Source organism: Cinclus cinclus, chromosome 4, assembly GCF_963662255.1.
Source record: "Cinclus cinclus chromosome 4, bCinCin1.1, whole genome shotgun sequence".
NCBI lineage: Eukaryota > Metazoa > Chordata > Aves > Passeriformes > Cinclidae > Cinclus > Cinclus cinclus.
The window spans coordinates 11424385-11440246 of record NC_085049.1 but is presented as its reverse complement, the minus strand read 5'-3'; the positions used below and the strand labels follow the sequence as shown (position 1 = coordinate 11440246).

At 37.0% G+C, this 15862-nt stretch overlaps 1 protein-coding gene across 2 annotated transcripts in view; it reads right to left on the bottom strand.

Annotated features, from left to right (window-relative positions):
- Positions 1 to 237: 237 nt before the first annotated feature.
- Positions 238 to 15862, bottom strand: part of GNAI1 (G protein subunit alpha i1) — a 33036-nt gene continuing 17411 nt past the window's right edge. Inside the window, exons 2-8 of one of the 2 annotated variants that reach the window (XM_062490829.1) lie at positions 12392 to 12434; positions 12171 to 12312; positions 7593 to 7750; positions 5997 to 6125; positions 2861 to 2999; positions 1503 to 1656; positions 238 to 628 (exon numbers count right to left, since the gene is read on the bottom strand). In XM_062490829.1, coding sequence (XP_062346813.1) covers positions 438 to 628; positions 1503 to 1656; positions 2861 to 2999; positions 5997 to 6125; positions 7593 to 7750; positions 12171 to 12312; positions 12392 to 12434 — 956 coding nt within the window. In that variant the 3' untranslated portion in view covers positions 238 to 437. The remainder of the gene's footprint in view (positions 629 to 1502; positions 1657 to 2860; positions 3000 to 5996; positions 6126 to 7592; positions 7751 to 12170; positions 12313 to 12391; positions 12435 to 15862) is intronic. The other variant, XM_062490830.1, reaches the window with a different exon arrangement.

Here is a 15862-nt window from a genome sequence, read left to right as displayed (position 1 = left end):
GCAAAAAGTGTCTGTCTCCTCTAAGAGTATCTTCATAAAACATGGAAATTTTAGAGGAATGTTTTAGAGGACATCAAGTTACTAAAATATTCCGTTCAACGTTTATACAAATACATTACTACAACTGTAAGTTTACATACAATCAACTGACATCTCAGTGTTAACTAATTACTTAAATTTACAAGACAAACATAAATAAAGCTGTTAAAACAGGCAAGTACAGTACTGATCTATCATTGAGCACAATGCATTTTGTACTTCTTTCACCTTGAAAAGAATCAGATTAGAATTGTGCGAAGTCAATCTCCAAACCTAAAAATAGAATAAAAGAGAATTAAGTATATCTACGCAGGTTTTACACAGCGTGGGCATATTCCAAATGTTTAAGTCCTGTTTTCAGGCATGTAATTTACCATTTAACAATCTTTTGTCTGTTCTCAGAAGAGGCCACAGTCTTTAAGGTTATTTTTAATAATGACATCAGTTACAGCATCAAAAACAAACTGCACATTTTTTGTGTCTGTGGCACACGTGAAGTGAGTATAGATTTCCTTTGTGTCTTTTCTCTTATTCAGATCTTCAAATTGACACTGAATGTAAGCAGCTGCTTCTTCATATGTGTTTGACCCTAGAAGAAGAAAATTGTTCAGTAAGCAGGTTTCCAACAGAGGAAGAATAACATGCACACTGTCTTTGAAGGAAGGGGTTCTTTGGAAACAGTTAACCTAAACAGGAGAAATTCCACAGCCATTGCTTTAAGATACCCTTAAAAAATCCCTGGAAGGAGACTTTTGCATGCATTTTGTAATAATAAAAACTTAGCACTCAATTCAGTTCTAGGTGCAGGAATAGTCTTTCCATTTACTACAGTGCCAGAGAAGGCGTCAGTAAGGACCCATCACTTTCCTAGTTTAGGATATTTTGTTTCTTTCACTTAAGTTACTTGCTTTCAATTCTTATATTTTTGAAAGGTTTGGAGCTTTCCCACACTCAGTTAAAGACCCTTGGCATACACATTTCTCCCAAGACTTTTTACCTTCAATATGCTATTTTCTATCAGAAGGTACAATGAAAATGCTACAGAAAACTGCTAAGACTTGGTAAATAAATTCATGCTCTTCTGCTGTGTACTTCCTGAATAAGCCACAATGTCAAAATCTATGTACACTCCCTGTTCAAAAACCTCTTGCATCTCAGGAATTCCTACTTACATCGAAGTAAAAATGTAGGAAAATATCAGAAATAAGAACAAGGCTAAATAAATGAGCCTAAAGAGTTGTAGCAGTAACATGTAAATGCTATCAGTGCATCAGCATTATTTCACCTGGTTAAAAAGACTTAAGCACTGTTTGATTTGTGATCGCTCAAAACCACCCCCATCTTAAATTTTAGGTCATATAATTATTTTAGATGCCTAGGATTATACAACTCCTCATGATACGTGCATCAAAAATTAGGTATTTTAACAAAAAAAACCCTTTACATCTGCACCCCTCCAATACCTGCATATTCAGGGTAGCAAATAGTGAGAGGACTTCTTTTGATTTTTTCTTCAAAAAGATCTTTCTTGTTCAGGAACAGAATAATAGAAGTGTCTGTGAACCATTTATTGTTGCAGATACTGTCAAACAATTTCATGCTCTCGTGCATCCGATTCTGTAATTGAAAAAACCAAAAAAAAATCACTTTCTATTTTATTAGACTTCAGTAGTAAAATAAGGATACATATATTTGATTAGTTACAAATGAACCAGTTACAAAACTAAGTTTTTAGCAAACAAAATCACATTTTACCACAGGGAAATACAGAGAGGCCTAGACTACCACAAAGATCACTTCCACGAACAGGGCTTAAGCAACTACTTTTTCTCATTTCCAGGTTTAAGTTTTTAATATTTCAGAATTTTTTTGCATGTTTTGACATTTTTCAGTACGGATATTCTACAAAAATTGCTGAGTTACCTGAATTTGTCTTAACACTGATTAGATCTTCTGGAAATAGAAAATAAATTCTGCACCTAGCTGATACTCCAGAATAAGGAAAAAAGTTCTACAAAGCTAGAGAATCAAGTAAGCAGGTATTTTAACTCTTACCATAATATTTAACTCGGTAGGAAAATTATCCAACATGTAAGTACTTTGGCCAAGTTCCAGTCATTTAAGTAGCAGGATGCTAGCTATGACCTTCTTTCACTATACTTGACTTGAAAGGTTTTCTTATTTTTCTTTCCTCCCCAAATTATATTTTATAGAAAGTTGCAGAACACAAGGAAGAGCACAAGAGTCTGTTAATGATTCACATACAGAGGTAAGCATCACTTCAGACCACTCAAGATAGTAAAATGCACCCTGTGCACAGTGACACGGAAGGAGTAAACTCTTGAAAGAGGAGAAAGGAGCCGAGGGTGTTGGAAAGGAAAAGGAAGAGAAACATTTCTGCAACTAAGACAAGAGATTGGAGAAACACAGTTAGAAAGAAACAGAAAACTGGAGACTGAGGAAGGAAACGAAAACAAAATGTGATAAAGCAGGTACATGTAAGCAAAAAAACTTCTTACTATGTACTTCTAGCATCCAAAGAGACTAAAATGTGTATTACTGACAATGTAGCCTCATTAATTTATGCTTCCTTTAAAATATGAAAAATGTACCTAAAAGAATACTTGTCTCTTAGTATTCCTTCTGAGAATACAAGGGCATGCTTTAGAATTAATGCTTTTGGGTTCCATCACCACTTCACTAAGACCTTTTGCACAAACCCCATACATCTTATTACACAGTAATACTTCAAAAGACCAATTTATAGCTTTCCTTCCAAGCTTAGCCTCTGTCCAACAACTACTCCCTTCTAAAACATTACAGTACTTGCCATTTCCTCATCTTCAGCCAAGACCAAGTCATAATCACTTAGTGCCACACAAAAAATAATTGCTGTAACACCCTCAAAACAATGAATCCACTTCTTCCGCTCCGATCTTTGGCCTCCAACATCAAACATTCTGCAAAACAGAAGTAAAAAGCAGTGAACAAACTCTGGAATTTTTAGCTTTCTGAATATTAACCAACAAAATCTGGAATTATCAGCTATGTAAGTCTGAGAACAACATCTTTAAAAGAATGCAAAAAACTCGGTATCATTAATTACTATTTTTCCTCAGTGTCCATCCCTATTTTAATAAAGCCTTAAAAGTCTTCCTATGCATTTTAGAGAACATGAGTGTGAGATGAAAGAGAAACAAAATTAACTATTTACGATTTTATATTTCATTTAAAAAGTTAATTGTAATCTTTATAAAATAAAAACATACAGTAAGCTTTACTAAAAAGTCTGCCAAAATAAAAGATACTGATCAACAGTAGACTGTCAGACCTGGTGACTTTTAGATCCTCCCTCTAAGTTAAATTACAACTTAAATCTCTTCTTCAACTGGCCATGTTTAAATGGGATACTTTTAAGAGATTATATTAGAAGACAAATAAGCATTATATACAACAAATAAACCTCATTTTTCCTCCAATAAATGCATTTTTGAAATGCAATTAAATCTCACAATGACACACTTACTGAAGCTGACTTGTATTTTTTATTATCCCCCTTTTCTGTTTTCCATGAGTTGTAACATTGCAAGCATAGGGCAGGTAAAAAGCCCTACTGTTTAATGTTAGTGCACTACAAAAACACTGTAAATTGCACTTGAAGGGATTCAATTGCAGTTGTTATTTTTACGTATTTTCAAGTGTTCCAAGCTGCTAAGTTTTAATTTGAAAAAAAACAAAAAACCACACAGCAGAAGTAAGTAGAGAAGGAAGCAAATTAGAAGAAAAACACTCTTTGCTTTCACATAAAAAACTGTCAGAAACACTATAACCTCTAACAAGGTCTTCTACTTGGGTAAAATACTGCAGAAGTGACAATGCTCACTGCCCTTTTCATGTTCTACATTGAGATAATGCCACGTTAAAAACACTTGTAAGACTGTTCCTGCTGAAAAAAGGATTCCTTAGAAGTGCTCCTTACCTTCAGAAAAATCTTTGAAGGGAAGTCTTTAGGCATCACCCTATACAAATCTGAGCCAGCCACCTACTATTCTTACTTAGTTCTCAAAAAATTAGCAATGGCTGTACCCATTGAATATATTTTGTATATCTTAATTAATCTCTTAAATTTTAGTTATTTACTTCTGACAACTCTAATGTTATGCTTTATAACTTTATGCTGAGACCTGATTTTCCATAAGAATTAACGCTTCTACAAAGAAAGTGTTCTTTGAACACGAAAGTAGTAAATAATCAGGCTCAACTTCTGTACTAGACTATAGAAACAGGATGAAGATTACTTGTTATTTGCATTTTGGATTGAATCAATAATCAAGGAAGGCAATGTTAATTGCTTTATAGAGAAGGCTGAACTGAAGCTCAACCTGAAGGAATCTAAACACACACAGCAGGAGAGGAAAGAAAATAAAATGAAAGAAATTGATCCTGTGCAGCTAGTCATACTTATGTACCTTCATCTTGGCATAATCAAGCCTTTCATGCGTTTGGATGATCTCAGAAGTTCTTTTCAAGGGCATGGAAGAGTCGTCCCAACAACTCATTAAGCCCATTGCCTAAGGCACAGCTACAGGTGTCTGAATGTGCAACATTACAGCTAAATAATTCCACAGGCACGGCTCAGAGACACATTTTACACAAGTGCAACCACAGGGGTGTGGTAACAGCCCCAATAATTTGTACAGACTGGACCTATCTACAGTAGGGAACAAGAAATGTTGGAAAGCAAGTGAAAAGATGGAGAGCTCCTGAGAATACTTCAATCCTCTCTTCAGGCTTGGCTAAGGACTACTCTCCTTAGGTTTGTAAGGGATTCATTACTATTTATCAGCTATTCTTTTGTGGGTTAATACAAATTCTGTATTCTTAAAACCCTAAAACAAGGAAACAAAACAGATTTCCACAGTACTGACTGTCCTGTAGTATCCACATTTCAGTATTTGCTGTGTATTTCCATGAGAAAAAATATTTTCCACAAAGATACTAAGCAAATATATAATATAGACATGCTGAACAATTTCTGCAGAATCTAAATTCATATTTAATGTGTGCTTTACTGAGTTTTCTTCTCATTCTTCCTCATCAGTAGGAGACAGAGTAAGCTGATGGTTAACACTATCTTGTGTTTTCACTTTGAATGCTGCACATGCATCAGGGCAAACTTTTTACAAGAGTGTATTGTGAGAAGACAAGGGGGAATGACTTCAAAGTGAAACAGAGTAGGTTTAAACTAGGTATTAGGAAGAAATTCCTTCTTGTGAGGGTGGTCAGGCACTGGAACAAGTTATTCAGGGAGGTTATGGATGCCCCATCCCTGGAAGTGTCCAAGGCCAGGCTGGATGGAGCTTTGAGCAAACTGCTTCAGTGGAAGCTGTCACTGCCCATTGCAGCAGATCTTTAAGGTCCCTTCCAACCCAAACCATTCTCTGATTCTGTGTCTTCAGACAAAATACTCAGAATATTATCATTATTTTCTAAATCTCCTACCACAGAAAATGTAAGTTACATTCTTTCATCTCTAAAAAACTACCTAAAAGTATGGGACATACTTGAATTCAGCTCTTCAGGAAAATGTATTTACTCTTTCATACAACACCAACAAACTCTTACAAGGTTCCAGCCCTCCAACAGAATTTAAAACAAGAATCCAATAGAACAGCTATTTAACATGGCAGAAAATGCAGTATTTTGTTTTGAGATTTAATTTATATCAAAAGTATCCTTGCAAACACTTCCAATATAATGAAAACACTTATTGGAGCTCCAATAACTATCACATGCCTTTGGAAAATAGAGTCCAGCACAAGAATTTCTTTTCTTCCCCCCCAATAAAAACTTGTGGTTGGACAAATTTGTTAAATTACACCACTGAATGCCATATTGCATAATTTTACATAATTTAACTTTGATGGACAGATAACCATGCAGCATGATTTACATACTTAAAATGAAGATCTTTGAAAGTAAAGTGAGTTTCCACTATTCCTGTAGTTTTCACTCTAGTCCTGAGAACGTCCTGTTGAGTTGGAATGTAGCTGGTTTGTGCTATCCTGTCCAAGTCATTCAAGTAACTAAAGGTAAAAATAAATACTGCTTTCAGTTATTCATAAAACGGCAACAAAATAATTACAAAGAATTACAGAAGTTCTATGTCCATTCATTACACTGTGCTCGAATTTTATAAAATAGTTCTCTGAGACACAAGACACAGCATTCTACTCAAATTTCCAAGTTTTTTCAAAATAAACTTTTGAGGCACAACAATATTTCATCCTACATGAAAGAAAACTTATGCAATTTGTTATACTACAAAGAATTCTTCTTTAGAAATTCCTAATTGCAGACATGGTTCCATAAATGTTATTTGCATTAATTATAATACCTTCATCTTTGCAACCTACTGAACTGCAGGTTACTTTGAACCATAAACAAAGCCCAAAATCACTATTTGATAACATATATGAAAAGAATAACTCAAGTGTTTTGGCCAGAATTAAGCTAAGAAAATGCCTAATCCATAACAATTAACTTTCTATTGAGAATTCCTAATTGCACATATTTTCTACAATTAGTATGCTTTCACTGCCAAAATCTTTGCAATGTAGGCCAAGTCCAGCATTTCCAAAAAACTATATGGCTCTTACTTGTACTTTTCACATAGTAAATAGGGAAGGCATTGTGTTCTATTTCCTATGTAGCAAGAAGGTAACAATTTTACAGATACATTTATATGGCCAGAAGCACAGTTTTCTTATGAAACTTGAGTCACAACTGTCTAAAACAACAAAACAGAACACAGGAGGTTATCACAGGAGAGTACGTGAATCTCCAAATGAAGCACTCCATATGGAAAAAAGTTTATACAAGTGAGAAACAACTTCAGGCTCTGCAAAATACTTCAGAACCAGAAAAAACTGCACCACAAGGCAGTATCACTGCTATTGCCACTCTTTACCATCTTGTATCTTCTTCAGTGGACTCTTTGCCTGGACTGACATACCATTACTTACTGCCACACCATCTTATTTTTGCCTTCCTAGTTGTTTAATATTTTATTTTTCTTACTGAAATGCCCTAGCATAAAAAATACATTCTAATTGTTTCTTGGCTCAACACATTTTCAGTAGAAACCAGTAATTAACAATTAAAACATAGCAATGTTGAAATAGGAAAAGAATATTAAGAAAGAAAGCAGTACTCTTGGTGATACAGATCATGTCATCACATTTTCTGGACACATTCAGATACTAAAAAGGTACTTTAGCAATGCTTTTGTAATAGAAAACCTTTTAAAGCAGCTTAGAGAAAAACATGTGGTCAGAACATGACAAGTTCATAATTACACTACACCTTTTCCTCTCCAACCTCAAAGCTTTGCTGCAGCTTTTTTACCCAAGCAGACACTATCTTTGTCCAGACATGTCTATGGTTCTCATCTCTGTGGGAGCAGAAGTTGTCAAAAGGTGACACCTCATACTGCTTTAGCTACTAGTTAGAAGGCAGAGGGAACCTTGTCTGTCCCACTGACTAGTACTTACTAAGCAGCAGAGTCATTGAGCTGGTACTCTCGAGATCTGTTGAAACACGCTTGAACCCCGGTGTCTTTCCACAGTCTCTTGATAACTCCCGCAAGCTCTGAAGTCATAAATCCTTCTTCTGCTGCTCCAGCCAACACAAAGAGCTGACGAGCATCATCCTTTAGGATGTAAGCACAGGGTGAAGAGAGAAACATTGAGAAACACAACAGAAGTATTATCACCTAAGAACTCAATGCAGCAAATTCATTACTTAACCTCACCTAAATGTAAACGCAACACATCCACATGTGTTTTGTAGAAAAAAAAAATGTAAAAGGAAATATCCAATGTGGAACACTCAAATTAATTCCCACATTTTTCAACAACAGAAAAAGACTAGCAAATCGAATTTATGATTAGCTGATAAAGCTTCTGGTCCGTTTATAAAAACCTCACTCAAGTTAGAAACAGGAGCAGCAACATATTTTGTGCTCAAACCTAAAGTTAACCATATTTGCTCATAAAATACCACATTCTGGATAAAATGCTTACAATACAGACTAGAGCCTTCAGAAGGGAGCTCTATATTGAACAGCTGAAGAAAACACATGAATTGCCTAATTTTAATTAACTACACAACTTTGAAAATTACAAACAGTCTTCCCAAATCATGCATCAGGAATTAGAAAAACACTTCTAAAACCCTTTCCAGATAAATCAGCTACAAATATCCATTGCGTTAATTATTCTACAGAGACCAGGTTCTCTTGGAAATGCAATATTAAGCAAATATCAAGATTTTTAAATGCAAATGCTGGATTTTAAAACTATATATAACTGGCTTTGAGAGTGAGACGAATGAAGTACAGGATGTAAATCCAACATTCCCCTCTTAGCAGCAGCTGACAAGTGACATGCAATTTTGACTGAGCAATGACACTTAGTATTTTATTTTCTGAAGTATTTCTGTTATATTCAGAGCTGTAAGGCACTGAAGGAAAGACAGCAGATGGGTATAGGGAAGATCCACATTAGTACTCTCCTGTGGGTAGCTGCTTGACCTTGGTTATTAACAGAACATGATCCAATGCCAAGGTACATCAACCAGTAAAATCAGCTTGTAACTACTACCCAGAGCGTACACTGTTTGTCCAGTAATTAAAAGAAAGAACAATGAATCTGGAAAGGAGGAAGGAGAAAAGAGAGACTCAGATGTGTCAGTTGGTAACAAAGTGTTTCAGGAAAGAGGAGGATTTAAAAAGGCAACATACAAGGTTATTCTCACAAAACACTAAGTGAAGACACAAATGAAAATCCGTAAAAAAATTTGCCCCTTTGCTGTTCCAACACTAAGCTGTTGGGGAAAAAAACATTTTCAGGATAAGCATAAGTAGTGATTGTTCTAAAGATACTGTCCACTGTAGACTTAAATAATCAAAGACTGTGTGAGCTAACAGGGAAATTGTTTACAGATGGATTGGGTAATACTGAATTTCAGAGGTTGAAAATGAAAGGCTTGCAGCTCAATGAATTCAAGCCAAACTTGAAGAGATTTAAACATACATATATATATATATATATATATACACACATTTGTAGGTATGCATATGAAGAACAAGTTGTTGATGCATAGTTGAAAATGTCTTTTGAAAGCTAGAAAAGGCAGAAATCTGAAAGAACATTCGTCAAACAAAACTACTGATTGCTATACATACACAATACAAACTGTGGACAAATAATAAAAGTTTAATAGATTACACTAATAATTACATGCAAAACTTACAGCTCTAAAGATCAAAGGTTGGATAGTTAGATTTCGGGGGCTTTAATTTGAACACTATGCCCCCATAAAATAAACCACAATGACAGTTCTGGTCTTGAATACTGTTTGTGGATGCAAATGCAAGGACCACTCTCAAAACTCACAAAAAACTCACAAAAACAGCAGATCTTTAAGAAGAGACAATATATTAGGACACGTGGTGGAAACAGCTTAGAAACTGACAGTTCAGTCACAAAAGATGATGACATTTATACCCAGATGGAGTGACTATAATCTATCTCTACATGCTCTCAAACAGGGGAGTGGCAAAAGGGAAGGTATAGCAAGAGAATTGATTTCAGATTTTTAAAAGGTCAAACATTAAAATGAAAAATGGCTTCTGTTACCCCATCTTCCTTTTGCTAAAATGGCACAGACACCACAAGTAAGGCAGTATGCAATGATCAAGTATTTTCATTATTAATCAATGCTAGATACTTTCCTTTAGTTATACTGAAATAGGGCAGCTTCCTCTACAGGTGTCACTTTTTAAACCAGATTCCATTCCTAAGGTAACGTAATGTAAAAAAGGTAATTTAACCATCTCTCCAACTAGTGCAAATTTCACATTCATAAAGTCGTCCACAGTCCTTTGAAGCACACTCACTAAATGCTTCTCAAAAAACAGTTTCTACTTACTGTCCTGTAGCACAGAGATACACCAGAATTACAACTGACCTGCTGGTGTTATCTGTGCTCCCTTGATTCAATAATTTGAAAAAAGAGAACGTTCAACTCACTGCTCTACCATTAATGTTGTGACAGAAATAAGAGTATGTGATTTTTCAAAGAAACCTTACTCCATTTTAGAGTAAAACACTCAGAAATTCACCTAAGAAATTTAAGGAAAATAATCTGAATGTAACAGTCTACACCAGGAGATACAATTTTGAGCTATTGTCTTCTGTAAAAGACAAGAAAATTAGAACAAAATTGAAAATAACTGAGGTATGAACATATTACTACTAACATCTAATGCTAATGATCCACAGCAATCTTCTTCTTAAAAAAAAAAAAACAAAACAAAACAGACCACCAAGATCTGACTAAGTACGAAGGGATGGACAGCTATTTTAAGATTGTTCCTGACACAAGTTTGCTTCATCATTTATACAGCTCTCTGAAGACAAGAAACTCAGATGACTTAAAACTGACATCATATGTAACATAGCTCTCAAAATCTTCTTGTTAGTCATTTTATCTGCTAACACCTAAATCTACTCCACCTCCGTTTTCTCTTACTACACATTTAGTAACATAAGTCTACCATCTGCCTCTTTCCAGCATGAACTGCCAGACTCCAGAGAGGACTGCACAAACACTGAACTAACACACAGTGAAATCTTGTTGATGCTCTGGAAAACTTTGGTCTTAAGGCCAGACAGACTACAGCAAACATGAGAGCAAATGAAGAGAGGAATAACCAATGAAGTTGGAGCCTTTACTAGTTATGCTTACAACTGAAGAGCCATCAGGTTTAATTAACATGTACATAAAATAATGGCTATAATTGGCAGTCAATCAGATTTAGACTTCAGATACAACTTTATGACTCACTATATGCAATTTTACAATTGTCTTCCCTATGACAACCATACATACTGCGTTTCACAAGGTTACTGAATGAATACTGTCTAACATTTATAAACTGTTTTTAAAGCAACCACTAAAATCTTAAAAGACTGTCAAGAATTAAGAATCTACATACTGTTTCTTGCTTTTAAAAACCCTTCTCTCCTCCCAAACTGTAATTCCACCTTAAAGTGATGGGAAGAACTTATAAAAAAATATTCCTCTGACTGCCTTACATAGGCTTATGAACATGTTAGTGAACAACAAAATCCTTCTTTCATCTCTCCTGTGACACGGCCACAATGTGGCAAGTTCCAGCTTCAAAACCAGTATTGGCAAGTATTTCACACCCTGACTGATATCTGTGGGGAGGAGATAAAAGCATACATCCTGAACCAAGTTCAACTGCTGTTCAGACTGCCTGCTCTGGGGATTTCTACTCAATTTCAGGACTGCAATACAGACTGTATAGTCTTGCAATGAGAGGACAAGAATGTAAACTGAGCCTATTCCAAACATCTCCCTGCCTGACCAAATGTGGACGCAACCAGGGTCACCATAGTTAAGAGCATAAGATTAGGACTGGAGACACCAATAGCTGAGATGGCAAATAAACTCAGAGCTTTGCATGTGGGACAATTAAACAAAGACAGAAAAGGTACAGAAAAGCTTAGGAAAAGGTCTCATTTCTTGGGAAAAATCCCAGGATTAAAAAATGAGATCCCAGCAACAGGCCCACGCCCATGTCTCTTTGAACAAAATAAAAGTCCTCAACACTGTAAATCAGTAAGAAACAGGATCCAGCTCAGAGGCTGGCAATGCTTCAGGCACTGCTGTGTCTATGACCTAATAGAGAAGTGCAGGCAGTACAGTGCAGAAGTACCTAGATGCCTCCCTATTTAAGCTGTGTTTTTTAAGATGTCTAGCTTAAATGACCTACCTAATAGCCCACAAGTCCATGCAAATAGACACATGATAGTGGACTTCTTAAGAGTCAGATGTTTAGTTCTCCAAATACAGACAGAATTCAGAAAATAGTATCTACATCAAATAGTTGTGAATCAACCCAGTGCTGACAGCTCCATAGGTCACCTTGCCATGCAAACACTAAATACATTTAGTTATCAAACACTATATCTCACACAGATTTCTGAAGGAAATAGTATGGATATTTCAGCTGTATGTGTGTGTACTTCAATACTCACAGCCCTGATTGGATCACCAAAGTCTATCTTCAACCTTCCCATTGCTCTAATGATAGCAATAATGGACTGAATGGTGTTACTGTAGACAACAGCTTTGTACTGTTTACATTCTTCTTCTGAATAACCAGCTTCATGGATAATCCTATGGAAGAAAAAAAAAATAAATTCTCTATTCAAATTTAAAAAAATATTTCTCTATCACAGTATTTTACCACACTTACTTCATTTGCTTGACAATTGTGCTTTTCCCTGATTCACCAGCTCCTGAAAAATAAATGTGTGAAAATTCAACATTAGGTTTTTACTCATCTTTGAAAATACATTTTGAATCTACACTTCATGTATCTAACCAATATAAAAACCTTCAACAGGTAAAAGAACATGTTACAAACTTATTTTTAGTATAAAAATGCACCTTCAGCTAGAAATTTCAAAATCAATCCATTTTAAGAACGAATCTCAGTTCTAAATAGTCTTTTCTTTTTACAGAAGTGTGCATAATCTTTGCACAGTCTGCTGGTGTTTCTAATGTGAACAGATGATAAATTGCTCAACTTCAAAGAGATCTAAAGCTTGATACCTCTAACTGCCTTTTAAACCAAAACCTAACCAAAACCCATTCTTCACACCATATTAATGTTCTTCCATGTTGCAAATGAACACCTAAAATTCTTCAAGGCTTTAATCCTTGTAACCCTCTTTCGACCCTTGTATGAATACACCAACAGTCAGCCTATTTTCTGTTAGAACAGATGGCATGAGGTTTGCCAGTCAACCTGATAGCATTTTAAGTGCTTAACAACAAAGCAAACAAATAAAACTATGTTAAAATACAAAGCTTTGAAAAACAGTATCTCTGTCAACAGACAGGGAAAGACAGTTTTTGCTGTCTCAACAATCTATCTTTAGGCTGCCTCTTACTCTAAAAAATACATGGAACTCTTACAGCTGCAGACTAATCCCTTCAGAAAGCACTCTCCCAGTTGGTCTGTGACTTGTGCTGAACCCTCCCTCTCACAGTTCACCTTTCTCAATACAGCTTTGCAGAAGTGAGTATGATTTTCATACAGCCTACAGGCATTTCGAATGCAAAGAGATCACCCACTGTCCAATTCCAATATAACCAAAGAAAACTCTGACCACAGAAAGGCACTGATAAAGGCTGTACTTACTCATCTCCAAAAAAAAAAGGGCAGGAACCTGACGCTTGACAGTCAACCTCGTCTTGGACAAAATCAAGGTTATGGAGAAGTGCAACACAGGTTTACAAAGTACAAACTGCACTTAGTAAGTTTTCATGAGGAAACAGTTAGGTTTGGGGGTGAAGGACACTAACAGATGTAATTTACTTTGACTCTCATAAGGCTTCCAATGCCACCTTCCATGGCAGCCCTCGTACCAAGCTGGATAAATACCAACTATGGGGTGTCTGAAAATCTGCCTAGACAGCCACACTTAAAGGCTTGGGTCAACGGTTCAAAAAATCTAACTGGAAGGCATACAGGTAGTCTCCAGGAACCAATACTGGGCTAATACAATTTAGCACCTTCACCAATGACCTGAAAGCAAAAGTAGAATGCGCTGACATCAAGTTTGCAGCTGACATGAGCCCAGGAGGCCAGGAAATGGTTACCAGTGTTAGAGAACAGAGGTGCTATTCAGAGGGTCCTCAACATGCTAGAGGTCTGAGCTGAGGAATCTAATGACAGTGAACACAGGCAATTGTGAAGTCCTGTAAGTGGCACAGAATGACACATCCGACACATCAGATTTGGGACTAATGGGTTAGGAAAACTGTGGGGTTCAAGAAACTGAAGAGTCAGCAGTGGGGCCTTTTGGCGATGAAGATGAATCACATTCCAGGCTTCTGCATTGGGTCTGTCTGGGAGAAAAGTTAATGCTCTTCATAGCAGCCCTTATGATGCTGCATTTTGGGTTTGTAGCTGACCAGTGCTGGTAACATACATTAGTAACAGAAACCAATGGTTCTCTTTCTTATAGCTGAAAAATGCATGCACCGCATCAAGGTATTTTCTCTTTTACACCATGTCCCTACCCCTGTTGAGTAGGCTGGGTGTGGACAACACCTTGAGAAGGGACACAGCCAGGACAGCTGACCGAGGTCAACCAAAGGGATATTCCATACAATATGATGCCATGCTCAGCAGTAAAAACTCAAGGAAGGGAGGAAGAGCATTAGCCATTTGTTGTTATAGTGTTTGTCTGAAACTTTTTTTTATTATAACCTTTGGAACTGTGGTTATAGTGAAGGGTCTGGGACACAATTCATATAAGGAGCAGCTGAGGGAACTGGGGGCTTTTAGCCTGGAGAACAGGAGGCTCAGGGGACACCTCAACACTCTACAGTTACCTTAAAGGAGATTTTAGCCAGGTGGGGTCAGTTTCTTCTCACAGGTAATAAGCAATAAGACAATAGTAAGTGGCCTCAGGTTGCACCAGGAGAGGTTAAGACTGGCTATTAGGAAAAATGTCTTCATCAAAAGCATTGTCAAGCATTGAAACAGGCTGCCCAGGGAAGTGGTGGAGTCACCACACCTGGAGGTATTTTAAAAACTCTAGATCTGGCACCTGGGGACCTGGTTTAGTAGTGGGCTTGGCAGTGCTGGGTTAATGACTGGACACAATGACATTATAAGCTTTTTCCAAACTAAATGATTCAGTGATTCTTTCCACGAAACCATTATGCATACCAAAGCCCTGCTTCCCAGGAAGTGGCCAAACACCTGCCTGCCAGTGAGAAGGAAGGAATTAATTCTTCTCTTTGCTTTGCTAGTGTGTGCAATCTGTGGATTTCCCTATTAAAAGATGGCGTTGATCCGTGAGTCTTCTTGCCTTCCTTCTATTTTTTCCTTATCCCAAGGGAGAGGAGAGTGATCACACAGTGATCACCACAGGGTGTTTGGGTTGACCCTGGCCAACAGCTTCCACTGCTGCAGCGGCAAAAGTGCAGACAAGTCAAAGGACTCTGTTCTTCCCCAGCATGAATTCATTACGCTGCATCCAAGTACTGTATACAATTCTCCCCCTCAGCACCCAGTAAATGAGATACACAAAACCAGTAAAAGTCACTTAGTTGTTTAGAGGGCACACGACATTCCAGGAAAAGCTGCAAGGAACAGGGCATTTTAATCCTAGAAAGTCTGGTGTGGGGAAAAGAAGGTGGGATATCTGTAAGTTTCTGTCCTGCCCATAACACCCACTTAAGACAGCTTAAAGCAGAAGAGAACTTGCCAGACCTACACAACAAAGATGTGAGGCAATTAACCTCTAGCACAGCCAGTTCCAGAGAGATGTAAGGGAAGGAGGTGCAGGGAACCTCTTCCATGGAAGAGGCTGTACTGCACATAGAGAAAGTTGAAACAGCCTTGGAGATCTTCCAGATTCAACTGGACAAGGCTCTGAACAACCTTATCTATTTTGATGTCAGTCTAGCTTTGATCCAAGGGCTAAACTACGATGACCTCTAAGAGGTTTCTTCCAACTTAAGTATTTCATTTCTGTAGAACAGAGAATTTCTATACTTAAATACTGTAAAGTGATGCTTTTAGGCTATCCCTCTTATTAAATCAAATACCTAGCTTCAGGACAGGCTCAGCCCAATTTAAGACTGGCAGTCAAAAGTTGTCCCACCTCCTCCCCAGCACTACTACTGATGTGGTTACACCTCTCTC